Source organism: Sturnira hondurensis, unplaced genomic scaffold, assembly GCF_014824575.4.
Source record: "Sturnira hondurensis isolate 20B ecotype Veracruz unplaced genomic scaffold, ASM1482457v3 Scaffold0006829, whole genome shotgun sequence".
Lineage (NCBI taxonomy): Eukaryota > Metazoa > Chordata > Mammalia > Chiroptera > Phyllostomidae > Sturnira > Sturnira hondurensis.
The window spans coordinates 1,651,556-1,670,586 of record NW_028079460.1 but is presented as its reverse complement, the minus strand read 5'-3'; the positions used below and the strand labels follow the sequence as shown (position 1 = coordinate 1,670,586).

Sequence of the window (19,031 nt, the reverse complement as noted above, 5' to 3'; positions counted from 1 at the left end):
CCTCCCCCCACCATACGCAGGTTTAGATGATCCGCAGGGGCGGGGAGGGGTCCGGGCCTCTTTCTTCTCTAGACGAGGGAGCAGTGGAGGCTGGGTCCGCACCTCCCGCCGGGTGGCCGCCTCCCGGGCCCTGGTGGCCCTGATCCATTGTCCCAGCAAGAACAGAGAAAGCAGCTTTGGAAAGCGACACTGTGAACGGGAAAGGACTGCCAGGGCCTCTACCAGACTAACAGGATGAGCCCCCCCCCCCCCCCCCCCCGTGCTGGGCCCTGGCTCAGCACCTGGGACAGCGACCCCGGGAGAAGGGTGGGGGTTCTGTGCTCCTCCGTGGGACCCTCAAATCAGACTCCAGGCCACCCCTGTCTAGCTAGGCCTGGAATCTCCAGAGATGAGCTTAGGGGAGCAGACGCCCCAACTGCCCTTAGAACTTCACTCTTATTCAATCCAAGTGTGAGAGGGAATAAGGGGTGGGTCCAATGGGCTGAGAAAGGACTCGGGAGGCTGGGAAAGGGACGGGCTTGACCCCCAACTTTGCTCTGCTCTCGCTGGCCCCCCGCCCCCTCCCCTTTCTCCCCCCCCCCCCCCCGCCCCAACTGTCTCTGTGTCCGGGCTCAGGGAGGAGAGGATGGTGGGGTCGGGGTGGGGAGGAGGCTCAGGCTGAAAGCAGAGAGAGAAAACTCCAGGGAGGCCAGAGTGAAGAACAGCGGCCTCCCCAAACAAGGCCAGAGCCGCCACACTGCCCCCCAAAGGTGGGGTGGGGAATGCCACAACCCAGGGGCCCCCAGGCTAAAGGCATAAGATCAGGGCTGCTTGGGAAGTGGCCCTGTGGGGACATGGGCCTGGGGCTGCTGCGGCCGCTGCAAGAGAGAGGCAAGGGCGTGGCGCCTGCTGGGTTGGGGGAAGAAGGAAGATGGGGGTGATGGGAGAGGCAAATGGAAGAATTAAGGTACACAGGGATGGGAGAATTGGGGGCAAAATGGGAAAAGGGGAGATGGAAGGACAGGAGTGTAGGAACAGAGGGGCAGAAACCCTGTAGGACCGAGAGGGGACAGGTGTGTGTGTGGGTGTGGGTGTGTAAAAGAGCCACATAGAGGGATAGCCTCCGGAGAGCCAAGACTTGGGCTACAGTGCTGAGGCTGTGCCAGCTAAGAGGGGAGCCGGAGTCAGGCGATGAGTGGTCAGGAGGGGCTGTCAGGCAGAGGGTCCTGGGAAGGCAGGACCAAGAGGTTTCCCCAGATACCCTGAGGTACCGAGGCTGGGTGAGTCCTGGGCCTGTGGGATCTGGCCCCGCAGAGGCCATCGTCTGCCCCTCCACCCGCCCTCATCTACCGGGCAGGTCCTGGCTCAGCCTTGCAGGTGTGGTTGGCTGGCCTGCGTGTGGGTGCCACAGCTCTGCTCAGGCAGTTCTGGGCCCGTGACATCCGTGTCTGTTGCCCTGTTTGTGTATTTGTGACTTTGACCCTGTAGGGACGTCCATGTGTGACCTGCATCTGTGTCCTCTATTGAGTGTGTGTCTAGGATGCAACTGTCTGTGTTAGGAGGTGGGATGGTGTGTGAGGGCGGGGTTTTTAGTCTAAGTGTGTGTCTGATCGAGTGTGCGTGAGTGTAGGAGTGTTTCTTCCCTATTTGGAGGCTGGGATCCTGGTGGCAGGGGAGGGGGAGAAGGAGACCCAGGAGTCCTGGGAAGCTGACCCTGCGGGCAGACAGGCAGATGGGCTGGCAGGGAAAGAAGGGGGCAGCCCCGTTGTCCCCCAGGGAGCACAATGCCCATGCCTGGGCCCCTGATCTCACCACTGTGCCCACCCCACCCACTCCTCATTGCCAGGGCCTGGCTGAAAGAGACCATCAATCATGATGGCCCACCAGGCCTGGCCTTCACGGCTGGCTCAGCTGGACAGTGACCACCTGGGCTTGCTCCTCAGACCACCAGCCCTGCTCCTCCCTTGCTGCCCCAAGGTCTCCCCAAAGAAAAGTCCTGCCTCTCACCCCTCACCCAGGCTGGAAGGGGATTGAAGCTGAGGGGAGGCAGGGGGCCACAGGCAGCCGCCATGCCCAGGCCTTGCTGTCTGGTCCCACAGGTCATGCTGTGGGCTTGGAGCTAGCTTTCCTGCAGGACCCGGGAGGTGTGGTGGCTTCGAGGAAGCACCCACTGGTGCTGCCCTGTCAGGTGGAGGGTGGGCCGCCTGTGTCCATTTCCTGGCAGTGGGATGGACTGGCCCTGGCCAATGACAGCGGTGCCATCCTGATCCCTGGTGGCTCCCTGCATCTGGCCGCCCTGGCTGCCCACCGAAGCCTCCCTTCTCACGCCCATGAGTACCGCTGAGAGGCCCAGAACCACTACGGGTGGCTGGTGAGCCAGAGGGCCCGGATACGGCTGGCAAGTAAGTGACAGGCTGTTTCTTGGGGTGGGGGATAAGAGTGGACAGAGGTACCCACAAAAGATGCCCACAGGGCACAGAGTTGCCCTGGGCAGTGCCAGCTTAGCCCATAGACACAGCATGCATAAGGCCTTGGGCTCCGGGTAGGTTCAGGGGCCCATGGAAATGGTTTAATTCTAATTTCTTTCAAACCAGAAGAAAAAAGACCATAATAATGAATACATAATAGCGAGCCCAGCCTGGATTATATTTGTCTTTTACAATGCAAAGTAAAATGTAATTAAAAAAAAATTTTTTTTAAAGATTTTGACTTCCACCAAGATGGAGGCATAGGTGGAAACACTGTACATTCTACTGCAACCAAGTTTAAAGACAACAAAGTTTTAGTAAACAAAGACACATCCAAAGAACAGAAAACTGAACTATACAGAAGTCCCGCAACAAGGAACCATTCAACCCCACCGCTAAGAGGGGCGGAGCCAGCAGCGGGGCGGGGTTGGGCAGGCAGGATCCCCTAAGCCAGGCGCCCAGGTCGCCGTAGATAGATCCCAGGTGTGGAGTGGCTACCAGCGGACCCAGTGAGGGAGCAGGACGTCGGGCTGACCACGGTCACACATTTGCAAGCAGATAAACCAGTGAAGGGGCGATCAGTGAGACAGACCGTGCTGGCCGCAGCGGTGGGAAGCAGCAGAGAGGACCATCATTGCCCCTCTTTGACCCCACCCCCACATACAACATCACAACCCAGCAACTGAGTTGCCCTGCTCTGGCGAACACCTAGGGCTCGGATCCTGATACATAACAGGCACAAACAGCCCAAAAGATGGCTCAGGAACTCAAAGCCCCAGAGCCAATAACTCTAAGTGACCAAGAAATAGCCAACCTATCAGATGCACAGTTCAAAACACTGGTCATCAGGATGCTCACAGAACTGGTTGATTTTAGTCACAAATTAGAGGAACATATGAAGGCTAAACTAATTGAAACGAAGGGAAATGCACAGGAAACCAATAGTGGTGGAAAGGAAACTGGGACTCAAATCAAGGGAGTGGACCAGAAGGAAGAAAAAAATGACCAAACAGAAAAATATGAAGTAACAAGAATTCAAAAAAATGAAGAGAGGCTTAGGAACCTCCAAGACATCTTTAAATGTTCCAATATCCAAATTATAGGGGTACCAGAAGGGGAAGAGGAACAGCCATGAGTGGAAAACTTATTTGAACAAATAATAAAGGAGAACTTCCCCAGTCTGGCAAAGGAAATAGACTTCCAGGAAATCCAGGAAACTCGGAGAGTCTGAAAGAAGTTGGAAAAAGAAGGAACACACCAAGGCACATCATAATTACATTAGCCAAGATTAAAATGAAGGAGAGAATCCTAAAAGCAGCAAGAGATAAGGGGACAGTCACCTACAAAGGACTTCCCATCAGACTGTCAGCGGATTTCTCAAAAGAGAGCTTACAGGCAAGAAGGGGCTGGAAAGAAGTATTCCAAGTCATGAAATCCAAAGACCTAAGTCCAAGATTGCTCTATCCAACAAAGCTTTCATTTAGAATGGAAGGACAGCAAAGTGCTTCTCAGATAAGATCAAATTCAAGGAGTTCATCATCACCAAGCCCTTATTATATGAAATGCTAAAGGGACTTATCTAAGAAAAAGAAGATAAAAAATATTAACGGTGAAAGGACGGCAAACTCACAGTTATTAACAGCCACACCGAAAACAAAAGCAAACTAAGAGGACAGCTAGATTGGGAGCAGAACTATAGAAATGAAGATCACATGGAGGGTTAACAACAGGGGAGTGGGAGGAGGAGAAGGGGGGAGAAGATACAGAGAATAAGTAGCATAGGCGGTAAGTAGAAAATAGATAGGGGAGGGCAAGAATAGTAGGGGAAATATAGAATCTAAAGAACTTGAGACACATGGTCATAAACTAAAGGGGGGGAATGGTGGGGGAGGGGGTGTGCAGGGTGGAGGGGAATGAAGGGGGGAAATAGAACAACAGTAATGGCATAATCAATAAAGTATATTTTAAAAAAGAAAATAAAAAAATAAAATCTTTAAAATTTTTATTTATTTATTTTAGAGAGATGGGGAAGAGAGGGAGTGAAACATCAGTGTAAGGTTGCCTCTAGCACACTGCACACTGGGAACTGGCCAGCAACCCAGGCATGTGCCCTGACTGGGAATCAAACCGGCAATGCTTTGGGTTGCAAGCCTGCGCTCAATCCACTAAGCCACACCAGCCAGGGCAAAATGTAATTTTTAATGTTTTTTTTTTTTTGCTTTTATGGAGGAAGGCAAAGTACTTATAGCCTACCAAAGTCACAGAAACCAGACTGCAGGCTTACGTAGTGTAGCAGGCAGCAGGGAGTGGCAGACTTAGGCACAGAGGCAGGAGCCCGGGCCCTGGGGCTTAGTTGGTGGGAGCAAAGCCCAGGGCCAGCTCTGGGGTGCTCATGTCCCCTGTCCCTCTTCCACCAACATCCACAGTCCACTGAGGTGGAGCAGGGTGGAATTGCTCATGTCCATGCCTGATCCGGGGGGTGCCTGAGCCTTCCATTTCCTGGGAGCACAATGGCACAGCCCTGAGTATGGCCAACCACCGGTGAGCACCAGCTGAGTGTGTTGGGGTGGCAGGCTGCAGGCCAGGGGACAGCCATGGACACCTCACTTCTGCATCCTCAGGGTCACACTGCTGCCTGGTGGCATCTTCCACATCACCAGCGTAAGCCAGGCTGACGTGGGCACGTACCACTGCATGGCACGCAATGTGGCCAATAGTCGGCACAGCCAGGATGCCCAGCTGATCCTCAGTGGTAAGCAACAGCCAGGGGAATCAGAGTGGGAACCAGGAAAGAGGAGGGTGTGGGAGGTGGCGCCGATGGGAGTAGGTGTAGCCACTGTGGTTGTAGGTGGCACAGATGCTCCGTGAAGACAGACACTGGGAGCCCCTACTGTCTGTGAGGCCCCACTGGGTGTGCGGTGCAGCAGCGCTTGGACAGGACATCCTAGCCCCGAGGGAGAGGCCTCTAACCCGGCCTTGGGCCGTGGGCCGGGACAGCTGGGTGTTGAAGGGTGACAGGAGAGAGGCAGCCAAGGTCAGGCAGGTGGAGAGGGTGGTGTCCCTGACATTTCCTTGTGCTAAAAGCACAGGGCAAAAACACAGAGGGCCAACAGAGTCGAGGTAGGCCAGGCCCACCAAGGAAGGCAGCTGGCACTGGGTCTGGAGGGCGCTGGGAACTCTTGATGGCTTCGGATGGGGGCTCAGAGTCAGCCTGTGTCTTGGCTGGGAGCGGACGCCGGGGAGCAGCTCCGTGTGTGCACGTGCTTTGGGCTGTGCCTGTGTTTGGGTGTGCACGCTGGCACATTTCCTCCTTGGGGTGAGGATAAAAACAGTTTCGTACCTGGGATGAAACACCCAGGATGACTCCAAATGCAGGCCCAGTGGGGTGGGAGAGGTTTATGCCCAAAGTGAGGGTCGCAGCAGAGCCTGTGAGGAGCTGGTACCTAACAAGGCGATGGGAGTGAGATGGACCCCTCAGTCTGGAGCCGGGAAGCCACAGGTGTCTGAGGGGGAGGTGCGCCCGAACCGTCCACTAGGGGGCTCCATAGTAGAAATAACGAGTGGACCTTAGGAAAGCGTCACGGTGCCTGGCATAGTCTTCCAAAACATTTGTGACAAAATTCCGCCAAAGGATGTATAACTTTTACATTGAAGACTGCACGGGGAAGGGAGGGAGCTGTAGTGTCTCTGGTCAGGAACTAACTCAGAAACTGAAAGCAAAGAGGGGTTCAGGGGCCTACCCCCACCCCCAGAGCAGAAGGGAGCCCCCAGAGTTCCTCTGACCTCCCTGTTCTGCTTCCCATCAACCACCTGGGGCAGGAGGGCAGGGCAGAGTGCCATGCTTCCGAGATTCTCCGAGCTCCTGACCAAATGTCGGGGTATGGGGCAGGCATGGCCCTCCCTCCTGCTGCCCACGGAGGCAGGGAAATGAATGGCCAGAGTCTCAGGTAGGTCAGGAGGAGGAGCAGGCTCTGCCGGGAGCAGAGGGTCAACCACTAACAGAGGGTGTGCAGGCCTCCTCAATGTCGAGAAGAAACTGGAGTCACGGAAGACTCTTTCCCAGGGACAAGAGCTGGGGCCCAAGGACCTGACCCATTCACTCCTACAGCACTCCCCTGGGTGGGCCTCACCCTGGGGAGGCACCAGGGAAACGGGATGTCCCAGACTCTGCAGGTGCTGATGGTGGCAGGCCAGGTATGCTGTCAGCTGGCTTCCAAGGCCCAGGTTTGAGTCCTGTTTCTTCTAGTCCCACTGACACTGGACAAGTTATTCAACTTCTCTGACACCAGTTTTCTCATCTGTAGGCTGGAGAAATTCAAGTGCTTGCCTCTCAGGCTGCAGTGAGGATGAAGTGAGACAAGGTGTGTGGGCTCCCAGGGCAATGTGGGGAGGGAGGAGGGGTTTAGGGCGCTGGTGGGCAAAGTGTTGTATGGTCCAGGTTCTACCCTCTGAACGACCTGAGCAGGCAGCACACAGCCGCCTTGGTCAAGGCTGGGACATTCCAGGACAGCTCACGGCTGACCTAGAGCTTTGAAGAAGCAAACTGAGCAGGGTCTGGCCCTAAGTAAGCCCTCAATATATATGGTCAGGGAATGAATGGGTATATGAATGAACGAATGAAATACTATTCTAGGCCTTGAAGAATATTTGAGGATTTGTAAGACTCAATCTGACTCCTTGAGCAACTTTCATTTCAGAGACACAAAATTTTGTATGCATTCTTAATAAAGGACATATATGAAAGGGTTAAAGATATCTTACAGCCCTGGCTGGTGTAGCTCAGTGGATTGAACAAGGGCCTGTGAAGCAAAGGATCGTGGTTCAATTCCCAGTCAGGGCACATGCCTGGGTTGCAGGCCAGTTCCCAGTGGGGGACACATGAGAGGCAACCATACATTGATAATTCTCTCCCTCTGTCCTTCCCTTCCCCTCTCTCTCAAAATAAATAAATAAAATATTTTAAAAAAAGATACCTTACAAAACCTCATAAGATGCTAAGTGGAAAAACAAAAACGAAGGTGACAGGATGAAGGAAAACAAAGGCCTGTTCATCCCTCGCTGTCACAGCTACACTCCCAGCGTGAGAACAGCACCAACCATAGCACCCCCTGTGCAGATTTGTTCAATATCCTAATATGATGCGCAAGATCATAGGGAGAGTGTGGCTTAAAACAAAGAGGCGGTTTAGACCCACACGGTGTATTTCAAAAACATCCCTTCCACGCAGTTCAGACTCACTGAGTTCTTAAGAGGCCTAGCTTTCTTTCTGATGGGCTTCCTGCCAGATTTGTGGGCGACTTAGGGAAGGGGACTAGGCCCTGTCCTGAGCCCCCACCTCCCAACTGGTTCCTGGGGAGAGTGGGGCAGTTCATGTTCTGACACTACCAGTGCAGGCCATCCCCGGATACGTAAGGGGAGCAACTTACAGTCTTCCCTCTCCCTCTCCGCTGGTTTACCTTGGAGCATGCTGCCATGAGACCTTGGGCAAGTCATTGTCTTTTTTGTAAACTGGGAATAAAATAGAAGCTGCTCAGTGCCACCCTGAGGCCTGGTGACTGGAGGACTAGAAGGGGCTCTGGGAGCAGAAGTATGGACTGCGTGTGAAAGGAGGTTCTGCTCTTCAATCTCTCAAGTCACTGTTTCTGTCTCACAGTGGGATCCCCACGGCTGCTCCAGGAGCCCGAGGTCTCGAGATCCTGTCGGGACCTCGGAACCTAATGCTCATAGTGCACCAAACGGCAGTGCCGGAGTGCACTGCTACTGGCCACACGAGGCCACTTGTCTCCTGCAGCCGCCTGGGTACGCAGCTGCTCTCCTGCGCCCCTGAGCCCCCAGCCCCTTGCCTTTGCCAGTCTTGACCCCTCCCCTCCCTGCAGATGGCTGCTCTGCATCCAAGGTGTGGAGGGCATCCAAGTGCTGGGCACCGGGAACCTCATGATCTCTGACGTGTCAGTCCACCACTCAGGCATCCACGTCTGTGCTGCCAACCAGCCAGGCACCCGTGCTCGGCACACAGCACAGGGAATTCTGCTTGTGCAGTGTGAGCCCCAAGGGCACAGTGTGCAGGGTCCTGGGATACCCCATCCCCCCCATGGGTGCCTGGATAGGGAGAGAGGTAGGGCAGGGGTGGGACAAGAGACCTGGCTTCATGGCACCTTTCCTCCCGCTGTTGCCTGCCCAGCTCCCCCTGAGTCTGCTCAGTGGCCACAGTCCTTGTCCAAACCTCCAGGCAGCAGCGCCATCTGCACCTGCATGGCCCAGGGTGTCCCTGAGACCCATCTGGTTTGGTTAAAGAATGGGAAGGTGCTGAGTCCTGGGGAAAACATTTGGCTGACCCACAACAGCAGGTAATGGTGTCTCACCGCTTCCCCCTGCCTGTCTGCCAAAGTAGACGCCCTCACCTGCCCCTTTCACACCTACACATAACCCTACCTAAACCTACTCTCTAGACTTCACGCACACTCCCAGCAGGTGCCCCCGCCACAAGAGACTGTCCCACCTGATTCACTATAGGGAATGCCCACGTGGCATCCTTCTGTCCCTGGGCAGCTGTGGGTCTCTGCCATGACAGCCACCCCACCAGGCAGGGGGCTTGGTGGGAAGGAGTCCCCAACAGCTGTACTGTCTCTCCCTAGCAGGGGTCTCAGCCAAGGACAAGGCCATCTACCAATGTGTGGCAGAGAATACTGCGGGCTCCAACCAGGCTGGTACCCACTTGGTTGTGATAGGGGACCCAGAGCCACCCCCTGCCCCCAGGGTCCTGGGGGCAATGACTCTCTCCACCTCTGCCATTTGAGTGTCCTGGGAACTGCCCCCCTCCAACAGGGACATCATTGGCTATGTGCTGCACCTTCAGCTGGTGGGAGGTGGATATGGGTGGGTGAACAGGGGTTCCTGGTTCCAGCCCACCTATACCTGTGACTGGTGTGTCCCTTGGCACAGTCTTCTTGCTTCTCACAACCCCAGGCCTGTCTGACCCTTTCCAGGCTGCTGGGCCTGTGGTCCTCTGGTGCTTCTTTGTGCCCCTTGGCCCTTTCCCACTCAGCCTTTCTCATCCCAACTCCAACTCCTGCAGCCACTTCCCTGCTCTCCAGCCAGGCACCAGGAGGGGCTCCATGCCCACTGTGTGGGGGAGGGGACGTCTATAGTGAGGATGCGAGGTGCTCAGTTGCCAAGCTGCCCCACTCCTAGAGCCAGCTGGCCCAGGGCTCTAAAAGGCTGTGGGCAAAGGCACCTTTGAGCATATGGTCTCCAACCTGTAACCTGCCAGTCTACTCCATCCATCTGTGAACCCACTGGGCGGAGAACACCAGCCAGGACTCTGCCTCTGTCCACGCCTCCACTGTGGGCAGCAGTGAGTGACAGCCTCCCCCCGCCCCGCCCTCCGTATCCCTGAAGAGCCCTGGCCTCGGGCAGACAGGGTTGCTGAGCAGCTCATCCCATTTCCTTTGCAGCCACTGGAGGTCTGGGCTTCTCCACCAAAGTGCTTAACGCCACCTCGGTGCAGGCCTCCTGGGGGGGGCTGCCACCCTAGCTGGGGACCCAGGGCATCAAACTCTCGCCACAAGCTGCTGGCCCTCCATTTTGAGGGTCCCCTGCTCTTGGCCAGCAGTGTCAGCTCCTTCTTCCACACAGATCTGGGTGAGGCCCTGAGCCTTCTTGTGCCCCCGGCCCCCTTCTCAGTGAGATCTTGTCCCAGGCACCGAGTTTCCGTGCCCAGACAGGCCTGTCTCCCTCACAATCTCCTGCTCCCGGCAGAGTCTGGAGCCCTCTATGAGATCAAGCTCCAGTCTTTCAGGGGCAATGGGGATGGTGACCGAAGTGCTTGCTTTGCCTCTTTGCATGATGTGTCCCTGGCCACTGCTGGAGAGTGGGGTCCAGTTGGAGGGCAGTAGGCCTGGGGCCAGAGAAGGCAAGGCCCCTTGTGTAAGACCATAGCTGTCAGTTTTCAGGGAGGAGGAGGGGTGGGCTTTGGCTCCATCCAGGTTCTCAGACAGATGGTGCTGTGTCCATCAGAAGCATCCAAAGCTGGGTGCTCATGGGGTCAGGGTGAGAGCACTCACTGCTTGGGCTTGCGGAGGCCATCAGCCATCCGTGTGGGCCTGGCTGCTCTCACTGCCTCCTCCTGGACCGGAAACATAGGTAAGGGCCAAGATGGCTAACTTGGAAAATTGCTAGGAAGACAGCCTGCGTTACTATGGCTCAGGGCCGAAGAGCAGGAAGGAGCCCTTCTGCACTACCTGTCCACTTTATGACTGAGGAGACGAGCGGAACGGGAGAACCAGTTCTCAGAGCTGCGCGATATCAGGAGTGAAAGGCCTGGTGGGCAGCAGGAAGCAGGGCAGACAGCACCGGGCTCCCAAGGCAGGGAACAGGTGGCAGAAGTGGGCCACAGCCCTCCCTGCACAGGGGCCCCGCCTCTCCATCCTTGGAATAGAACGAAGGGCAGGGGCTGAGCCAGAGGGAGGACCCAGACATGTTATGGCGCTGACCCTTCCTATCTGGACAGCCTCTTCTGCAGCCAGTGGTCCCGAGAGTGCTGGGCAGTGCCTCAGACCCCCCAAACGAAGCTGGGGGCTGCCGAGGCCAGACTCCGAGTGGAGAGAAGCCGGGGGAGAAGACTGGACTCACCCCCCCAGGTGAAGGGATTCACGTGAGGGGAGTGGGTAGGGGAAAGTGGTGTGCCTGAGGCCCTGGGACCAAGACCTGACCACCTCCTTCCTCTTCAGGTGACCATGGAACAGCCAATCTTAGCCTGCAGCCCTCCAAGTTTACTTCCTCCTAGATGACACTAACTCCAGCCCCACCAAAGAATCTACCTCATCTGTCCCTGCCACCCAGTCAGGCAAGAACCAAAGGTCCTTCAGTCTTTCTCCAGGGAGGGGTAGGCCTGACCACAGGGAGAGAGATGAGGGTGTGGTTCCTGTTCCTCCCTCCTCAAGACAGGGGAGATCCTTTGTCTTCCCCTATACATCAAATAACCTCAAACTAAACCAGTTGGAAGTTATCCCAACTGCATCACTCTTGCCTCATAATCCCATCCAGTGTATCTTCTTGCTCCAAATGTATGAGCCTACCTAAAGACATACAGGTTTAGGAGTTCCCCCCAAAGCGGGGAGGCAGGGCCAGGGGCTGTCACTGCCTGTATTTCAGAACCAGAACCCCTAGTCTGAGATCTACTAGTGCCCATGCTGAGGTACAACCTGGGGGCGGAAACCCCTTTCCTTGTGGTCTGAGTGGGCAGGCGGGCGGTGGGAGGGCTGAGTCCTTACCTCCTTGTCCCAGCACCGTAAGAGGCCTGAACATCTGAGCTCACGTGAGCTGCTTCTCTGAGCAACCAAGTGTGCACCTCTCCCTTTCCAGACCCAAAAGCACTGGCCCCTTTTCAGGGGACCTTCCTCCCTACTCGGTTTCTATTTTTGAAAGGAGGTATTAATTTGAATTGGATTTCTGGTGGTCTTGAATCCCTTGTAGAGTGAACACAGAAGGCATGCAGGATCCCACCCATCTATTCCCCTCAATTCCAGGTGTCCTAAGAATGCCTCTTTCCCACTCCACTCTCTGCGAGCCTGTGGCACCCAGGACCCCACTTTCCCTCCCCACCCCACTCTACCTTCCCCTAAAGCCAAAGTCCCAGGCTGTCCCTCAAACAGCCTCTCCCTCCGGGGCTGTCCAGTATTGGGCCACAAAGGTGAGGAGGGTCTTGGAGGATGGAAAACCCAGGGTTTAGGGACCCCAAACACCATCTCCCCTGTGCTCTTACAAAGTGACGCTAGTACCAATGGCGAGACTCCAGTAAGACCCCCGCCACCCGAACCACTCCTCTCTGCGAGGAGAAGCAGCATGTGGCAGGGGACCAGAGGTTAGGAACAGCCCCAAACTTCAAGTCCTTGGGGGAAATGACGTCCTCTCCTCTGGGTGGGCCTGGTCTAAGTGCTTTGCTGGAAATAAAAAACCAAAATGGAAAAATAAATTGGGATTGGGTTAATGTTCTGGGTTGAAAGGAAAACTTGAGGGAGTGGGCTGATGAGGTGGTAAGACGGAGCATTCCAGGTCTTTCAGGGGATGGTGCACGCACAGTAAGGAACCATTCTGCAGTTTGCTGAGAGCAGTGCGAGCTGTTGTTTTAAGGTCCCCAGATGGAGAAACCAGCACTCAGTCACTAAGGACTGGAGCAGTGTGACGGGAAGGGCTGGGGTGGCTAGGGAACGCCCAGGCTCTGGATTAAATGCTCCTTCCTTCCAAATACCTTTAGACCCTAAGTCATCAGGAAACTAAAGTGGGGTCAGTGGCTCCCAGAATACTGATTCCACATAAGGTTAAGAACATGAATATAAGAACAGGTAAGTGCTTTAAATAATAGAGTGGAAGGAGGAGGTCCAAGCCCACGGTGCCCCATGACCGCAGGGAGTAAACCCACAGCGCGCATCTCCCGACTACCCGACAACTCTCCCACCAAACCGCCACGGCCACCCCAGTGCAACTAAAGCACGAGCCACAGGAAAGTTTAGAAACCATTCCTTTCTTTATTAAACATAGCTTGCAAGTGATAAATATTACAAAGTTTTTTTTTTCTTTTAATCCTTTCTCCAAAAATTAGCTTATTATTTGAATCTGTCACTGCTGAAATGCTCAGCAGCATCTGAAACAGATGGGAGTGTATTTGCCTTTTTGAAAACCAGTTTCTATTGGTCTTAGTTTTTTTCATTTTAATTCCCGAACACAATGCAGAAAATCAGAATGAGTTAAAAAAGAGAAAAAGGTAACTTAAAAGAGAGTTGTGCAAAAGGGTCTTGTTCCCCTCCCACCCACCCCATCCAGAGAAGGCCAGTCCCCATCCCACCTCCCTGCTCCCCACCCCCCACCCCAGTCTATCCTTCCACCTTCACCAGGGCCTCACCCATCACCCTGTGTCCTCTCCAGGCATTACCAGCCAAGAACCTAAAGCATTTGGGAGTACTCAACCCAGGCTGTGGGGAAACTGGGCCCCTGAAGGAGAGAGACTGCGCGAGACAGCTGCCTATAGGAGGTTCGGATGGGATATGTGGGAAGGAGACGAACTACGTGTCTGAGCTCTCCTGCTGTGTCACCATGACAGGGGAGCTCACAAAGGTGTTGTCACCAGACCACTAACCTGGGGCGTTCACTAGTCCACCACCCTTCAAGGCCCTGTGAGGTGGGCTTTGAGGCCTGGTTCGTATCCTCAAATGACTAGAGACATAAGGGCAAAGATGTCACAGGTCTACTGATGTCCTAGACATCACTGCTGCCTTTCCCAAACCAAAAGTAACAGCAGAGGCCTGACAGCTCTCCAAGGGCATTGTCACACACGTAACCACTTCAGCACTAGTCAACTCTGGTTTCCTCTCTGGTTATTCAGCCCAACATTTTTCTCACCTCAAGTTGTTTTGCAGGTTGGGGAAGAAGCCTGGAATTAACTTGGTGGCAAGATGATTTCCACTGTCATTTCACAAATAAGAAAACTGAGATCCAGAAACTGAACTCTACCATATCAAGTAGGAAAGTTTGGGATGAGACCCCAGGTCTCCAGACTGTGCCACCACCCCACCCGCCCGCCTTTGCGTTGTGGTTCTCTTTCCTCTCCAGTCTGGACAAGGGGCCTCAGCTTTCACACGAGCCCAGCCTCACCCCAATTTACGAAGCCTAAAGTCCTGATGGATGTGGCTCTCCCTCGGTGAGACTTTTTAGGATGACTTGTTAAAGGCCTTTCTATTGTCCCCTGGCAATCCCCCCTCAAAGGCCCACGAAACTAGGTTCTCTTTTTAGGGGGGAAGGTGAGGTAGGGGAAATCCCTTGCATAAGAAAGCTTGACACTAAATTTTGTTATATAGGTATATTGTATATATGTTGATGCAATAAGAGGAAAAAAAACAGTGCAAATACAATTACAATTCATAATAATACTTGGTTTCAATGCCCCCGGGGAACGGCCCCATTCCTCGGCTACCTCCCAACCCCCAGCACTTCCCCACAGTATTGACCTAATGCTGGGGGCTAGGGAGGGTGGGCAGGTTAGAATAGGGAGCGGGCTCTGCCAAGGCAGTGCTGGTGACCCAGAGGGAATACTCCAGGGTGGGGAGGCAAGGCACAAATGAGGGGTGGGTGGTGGGGGAGGTGGCATCTTTAAGGAGGGATGGGGTTGGAGCAGCTGCCAGTCTCAGTGTGCTGGGCCCGGCCCACTCCCCTACCCACCCTCCACAGCCCTGCCTCCCAACGCCCACCCCTTCCCCAGAAACCCTTTTGCACGGATCATACACAAACGGGCACATTACAAAATGACATAACACGGTTTCACAATATCCATGGCTAGGGCTTTTTTTTTTCTCTTTTTCAGTTTTTTTTTTCTACACAATGTACAATTCCTTTTAAATGGATTGAGAAATAGCTTATATACATGAATGAGTCCTTGTTGTAACATCTCCGCAGCAAATATCATAAGCTAGTGAAGGTCTTGTTGGAGGGGAATGGACCTAGGACTGGGGTCGGGTGGGTGCTGAGAAGGGTTATGCCTCCTGGAGGAGTGGAGAGAAGAGGGAGTGGCTGGGAAAGGGAACAAACGTAAAATATCAAGAAGCATCTTTACAAAGCAGTTCTACAGCTAATTCTTCTTAAAGGGGAAAGGAAAGGTAACCAAAGCAGGAACACATTTATCTCTGTCTTAAAAAAAATGTCTACCATACATACATCCAAAAATGTGGAAAAAAATACTTATTCCAAGGATGGAGGAAAGGAAGTTCAGATGCTGTGGTCAAGTAATAAAAAAAAAAAAGAGAGAGAGAGAGAGACAAATAAAGTCCTCTGTCCCTCAGCTTTACCCAAGCCTCATCACTCATCCACCCGTTTCAAGCTTCTAGGGAATCAGCCACTGTCCATAAACTACTTTGAGAGTCTCTGGAGATGGAGAAAGCCAGGCAGAACTAGTGGGATCCTCACTGTATGACCCTGAGCTTCAGAGCTCTAGAGGGTAAAGGATAACTCTGAACAGAGAACCTGTCCTGTCTTTAGAGCACAAGGTTTAATGTCTATGGGGCCCAGGGCCTGGGCCTGGAGAGCAACAGGCTTGGAGGGATACAAAGCAATGAGTGATGAAAAAGTGAAGATATGAGGAAGGCAGAAGTACAGGGGACAGGGAGGGAGGGAATAAAGGAGGTGGAAGGCTAATACTTCACCATGATTAGGGACACCTCACCCCCATCACTAATCCCTGGGAAGGGTATGAAAATGGGGAGAGTAAGAAATCAAACCTCAGTGATTGAGCCAAGGGTCACGGAGCTATACTAGTTAATAAGCAGCCTCTATGTAATTGACCCTGAGGGGATAAAAACAGGGAAGACTCCACCCTCTCCCCCACCACCTCAGCACCTTGACAGGCACCCAGCTTACAGGCTTTCCTTCCCCATCATTCCCCCTTCTCTACACACATTACTCCCAAACCCCATTCAAAGGTGGCCTGGCTCCCAGGGAAAGGGCTCAGCTCAGGGCAGGGACAGCCCCAGCCAAACGATATTGCACATTCTCTGTTCCTTACTTTTAATCTCAACTGACAAACTTGGGCACATCATACCTCTTGAGTGCCTCTGAGCTGGGGGAGGGGAGATAACAGAAATGGCACTTCATCATGGGTGTGGGGAGAGGAAGAGGCTAAACAGACATGCCACAAGGCAAGATGACTTGTAGGGAAATATATTTTTAAAAAAAGCTTCCAATTTCATGGAAGAGAGAAAAAGCAAAACCAAACGATTTATCCAGTGCTTTCAAAGCACAGAGGGCAAAGAAAAGATGTAAGAATATATCTTTATATATATATATATATATATATAATTTTAAAATAATCCCACACCCAGTTCCATTACTCCCCCCACCACCACTTACAGTCAGGGGTACCACATTCCCCAGAAAAATACTCGAAATGACCCCATCACTACCTGTTACTAGTGTCTAGCTTCCAGATCATTTCACTATTGGGGGAGCCCAGACACAGGCTGTATCTCTGCTCCTTTATTAAGTGCTCAATGAATTGGGGGAAGGGAGGAAAGACAAAAGCCAGGAAGGCCTACAGGGCCAGTATAATCACCCACAGTGGCTCTGGGGTATGGGGAATACAGGCCAGAGTGGGGAGAACTGAGCCTGATTCTAGCTCCTTCTCCCATCCCGTCCCCAAACCTCGGGGAAGATGTGCGGTTTGTGTGTGTTCATTTTAAAAGTGCCTTCTTACTTTTAAAAAATAAATTTTAAGAAATAAAAGTGGGGGAACTTCCCCAGGTGGCTTTCAAGGGCAAAATGTTCAAGTCCTCTTCACATCTCTGCACTGACAGCATCCCTCCCTTGTGCTGCGCAGCTTCCAGAGCTGGAGAGGCAGACGGGCACACACTATGAGAGCAGAAACCCCACCTGTACAGGACTTCCCTTACCTCAAAAACAGCCTGGTCCCCTCCCCCTCCCCCATGGTATGGGCAAATGGGATGCTAATCTCCCCAATTCCCAGAACAGCAACATTGCACGATTCAATTCATTCTCTACATTAGTAGCGCTTAAGAGAGAAAAGAAAAAAAAGGCAAAATTAATCAAACTTGGGAATGGGAGAGGAGGGGTGGTGACAAACACTTTTCTAGTAGAGGCCCGAAGCTGGTTTGGACACCAGGGGCCTGGTTCTGAGCAGCTGGCTCTGCAGTTAGCGCAGCAGGACTCTGATCGGAGCAGGTGGCCTCGCCCTCGCCTCCTGGCACTCAGAGGGTGAAGAGAGAGGTGAATGTGAACCTCAGTTTTCTGGAGGGAAAGCCCTTCTTCCTTCCTCTAAGCCTATTTCCTCTTTGCCATTTTACTCATTCATGCCCATTCCAGCTCTAGGGTTCCCAGCCAACTCAGGCAGGGAACAGCCATCCCTCTGTAGTACAAATGGGGCTGTGGTTACCAGGGCAGATTAGGATTTAAAAAAAAAGTAGGGGTGGGGAAAATTTTTTTATGAAGAAAGAAAGATGAAATAATTATTTTGAGCTAGCTGGCCTGGAATACACTTTCATGTTTCCACTGGGGTCAGGAGACCAACCTTACTCCCCCAGCACCCAGAAGGCCAGGAACTGGTCTCAGTCCTCCTCAGCTCAACATTATGCTCATCATCATGCCCCTTTCTCCTCCTTCTCTACAAGTTCATTCCCGGGTGGTTAAGTTTTAAAGCTTCTCCCTCTGGGCTCTTCCCCCTCACTCACAGGAGCCCAACTTCACTACCGACCACCGTCTCCCAAACTGCCCAGCCCAGAGACCCCACAGTGGGTGTGCTGGTTCTCCTCATTCGATGCCACCAGTCCCCTCTCCTCCTCCCTTGGTTAAGTGCATAAAACTTCTGCCCTAACAACTCCTAGTCATGTCCTACCTGGCAGCTGGGACCCTACTGCAACGCTCGTATCATTTAACTGAATGTCACTTGTGTTTATATATATAAAAGAAAAAGAACAAAAAAAGAAAAAGAAAAATATTGGGGGAAAATAAAAAGGTTTAACCGTCCACTGAACAAGGGAGGACACACAACATCATTAATAATAATAATTATAGCATTAAAAACAAACTCTAGAAACACTTGTCAGAGGGCTTAGGTGTCTCCCCAGGACCTCATTCTGACCTCTACCAGAGGCGAAGACCCACCTCACTGTTAAACTGAAGAGAAGAGGCAGAGCGGCAGAAGAACAGACTGCAGTGAGAAACAAAGGGGAGGTAGTGGGGCAGGGCGCACACTTTCTTGTTGATTTCTATTTTTTGTCTTCTGTTTTGTTTTCCGTGTATGGTAGGCACCAGTACAGGCACTGCATGCGACGGAAGTTGGGGCCAACGGGGAGGAGGGGGTAAAGGATTTAAGGGTGGGGCAGTACAAGTGGAACAGGCGTTATTTCTGTCCACTGATGGACTGCGATATAGACCGGGGAGGGATCATGTCTAAAAGGTATTCCCGCTGTCGGTCTGCCAAACTGGGGGCTTTGTGTCCTCCGATGCCAGTGTTCAAGTATGCAATGTTGACACCTAGACCAAGACACAACATTGGAGGACAGGTATTAATTCTTCTGCTACACTTGGGGCTACAGAGGTGGAAATGGGGAGAAAATATCAGAAGTTGCCTACTTCTGTCTCGACTCAGTTAAGCTTTATTTCAGTACCAACTACTACTCTGCTCTCAAGCTCTAGGGAAAGAGGTTTTCCTGAAACTTAATTCTATTGGGAACAATAAACACGATGTCTTGATGATGTACGAGAGTAAAACACCCCGCCCCAAAACCACAAACCCAGTTGTGAGAAGAAAATAACCAAGACAAAGAGAAGAAATCACTGAATCCACTTTGGTTTGGGGGCTATTGACTGGGGAGAGGCGTCCCTGGATCATTGAAACAGGATTAGGACAGCTGATCCTGCTGTTGTGGCCAAAAGGGGTCAATAACCATATGCCCACCAAGGGTAAAAACTTCCAATGGCAGAGACTGTGCCATTTTTGCCGTCAAGACCCTACTGCACTGTGCCTGCCATGTAATATGAATTTAGCAAACGTCTGCTGAGTAACAAAAGAGTGAATGGAGTAGG

General features: G+C 52.8%; 1 protein-coding gene and 1 pseudogene across 2 annotated transcripts in view; one reads left to right on the top strand and one right to left on the bottom strand.

The window, feature by feature from the left end:
- Positions 1 to 6,305: 6,305 nt before the first annotated feature.
- On the top strand, positions 6,306 to 12,395 carry LOC118990228 (immunoglobulin superfamily DCC subclass member 3-like; annotated as a pseudogene).
- A 2,362-nt stretch (positions 12,396 to 14,757) lies between these two features.
- GATAD2B (GATA zinc finger domain containing 2B) overlaps positions 14,758 to 19,031 on the bottom strand; it is a 107,151-nt gene continuing 102,877 nt past the window's right edge. For both annotated transcript variants that reach the window (XM_037050718.1, XM_037050720.1), the window contains exon 11: positions 14,758 to 18,479. In XM_037050718.1, the coding sequence (XP_036906613.1) occupies positions 18,346 to 18,479 (134 nt within the window). In that variant the 3' untranslated portion in view covers positions 14,758 to 18,345. The remainder of the gene's footprint in view (positions 18,480 to 19,031) is intronic.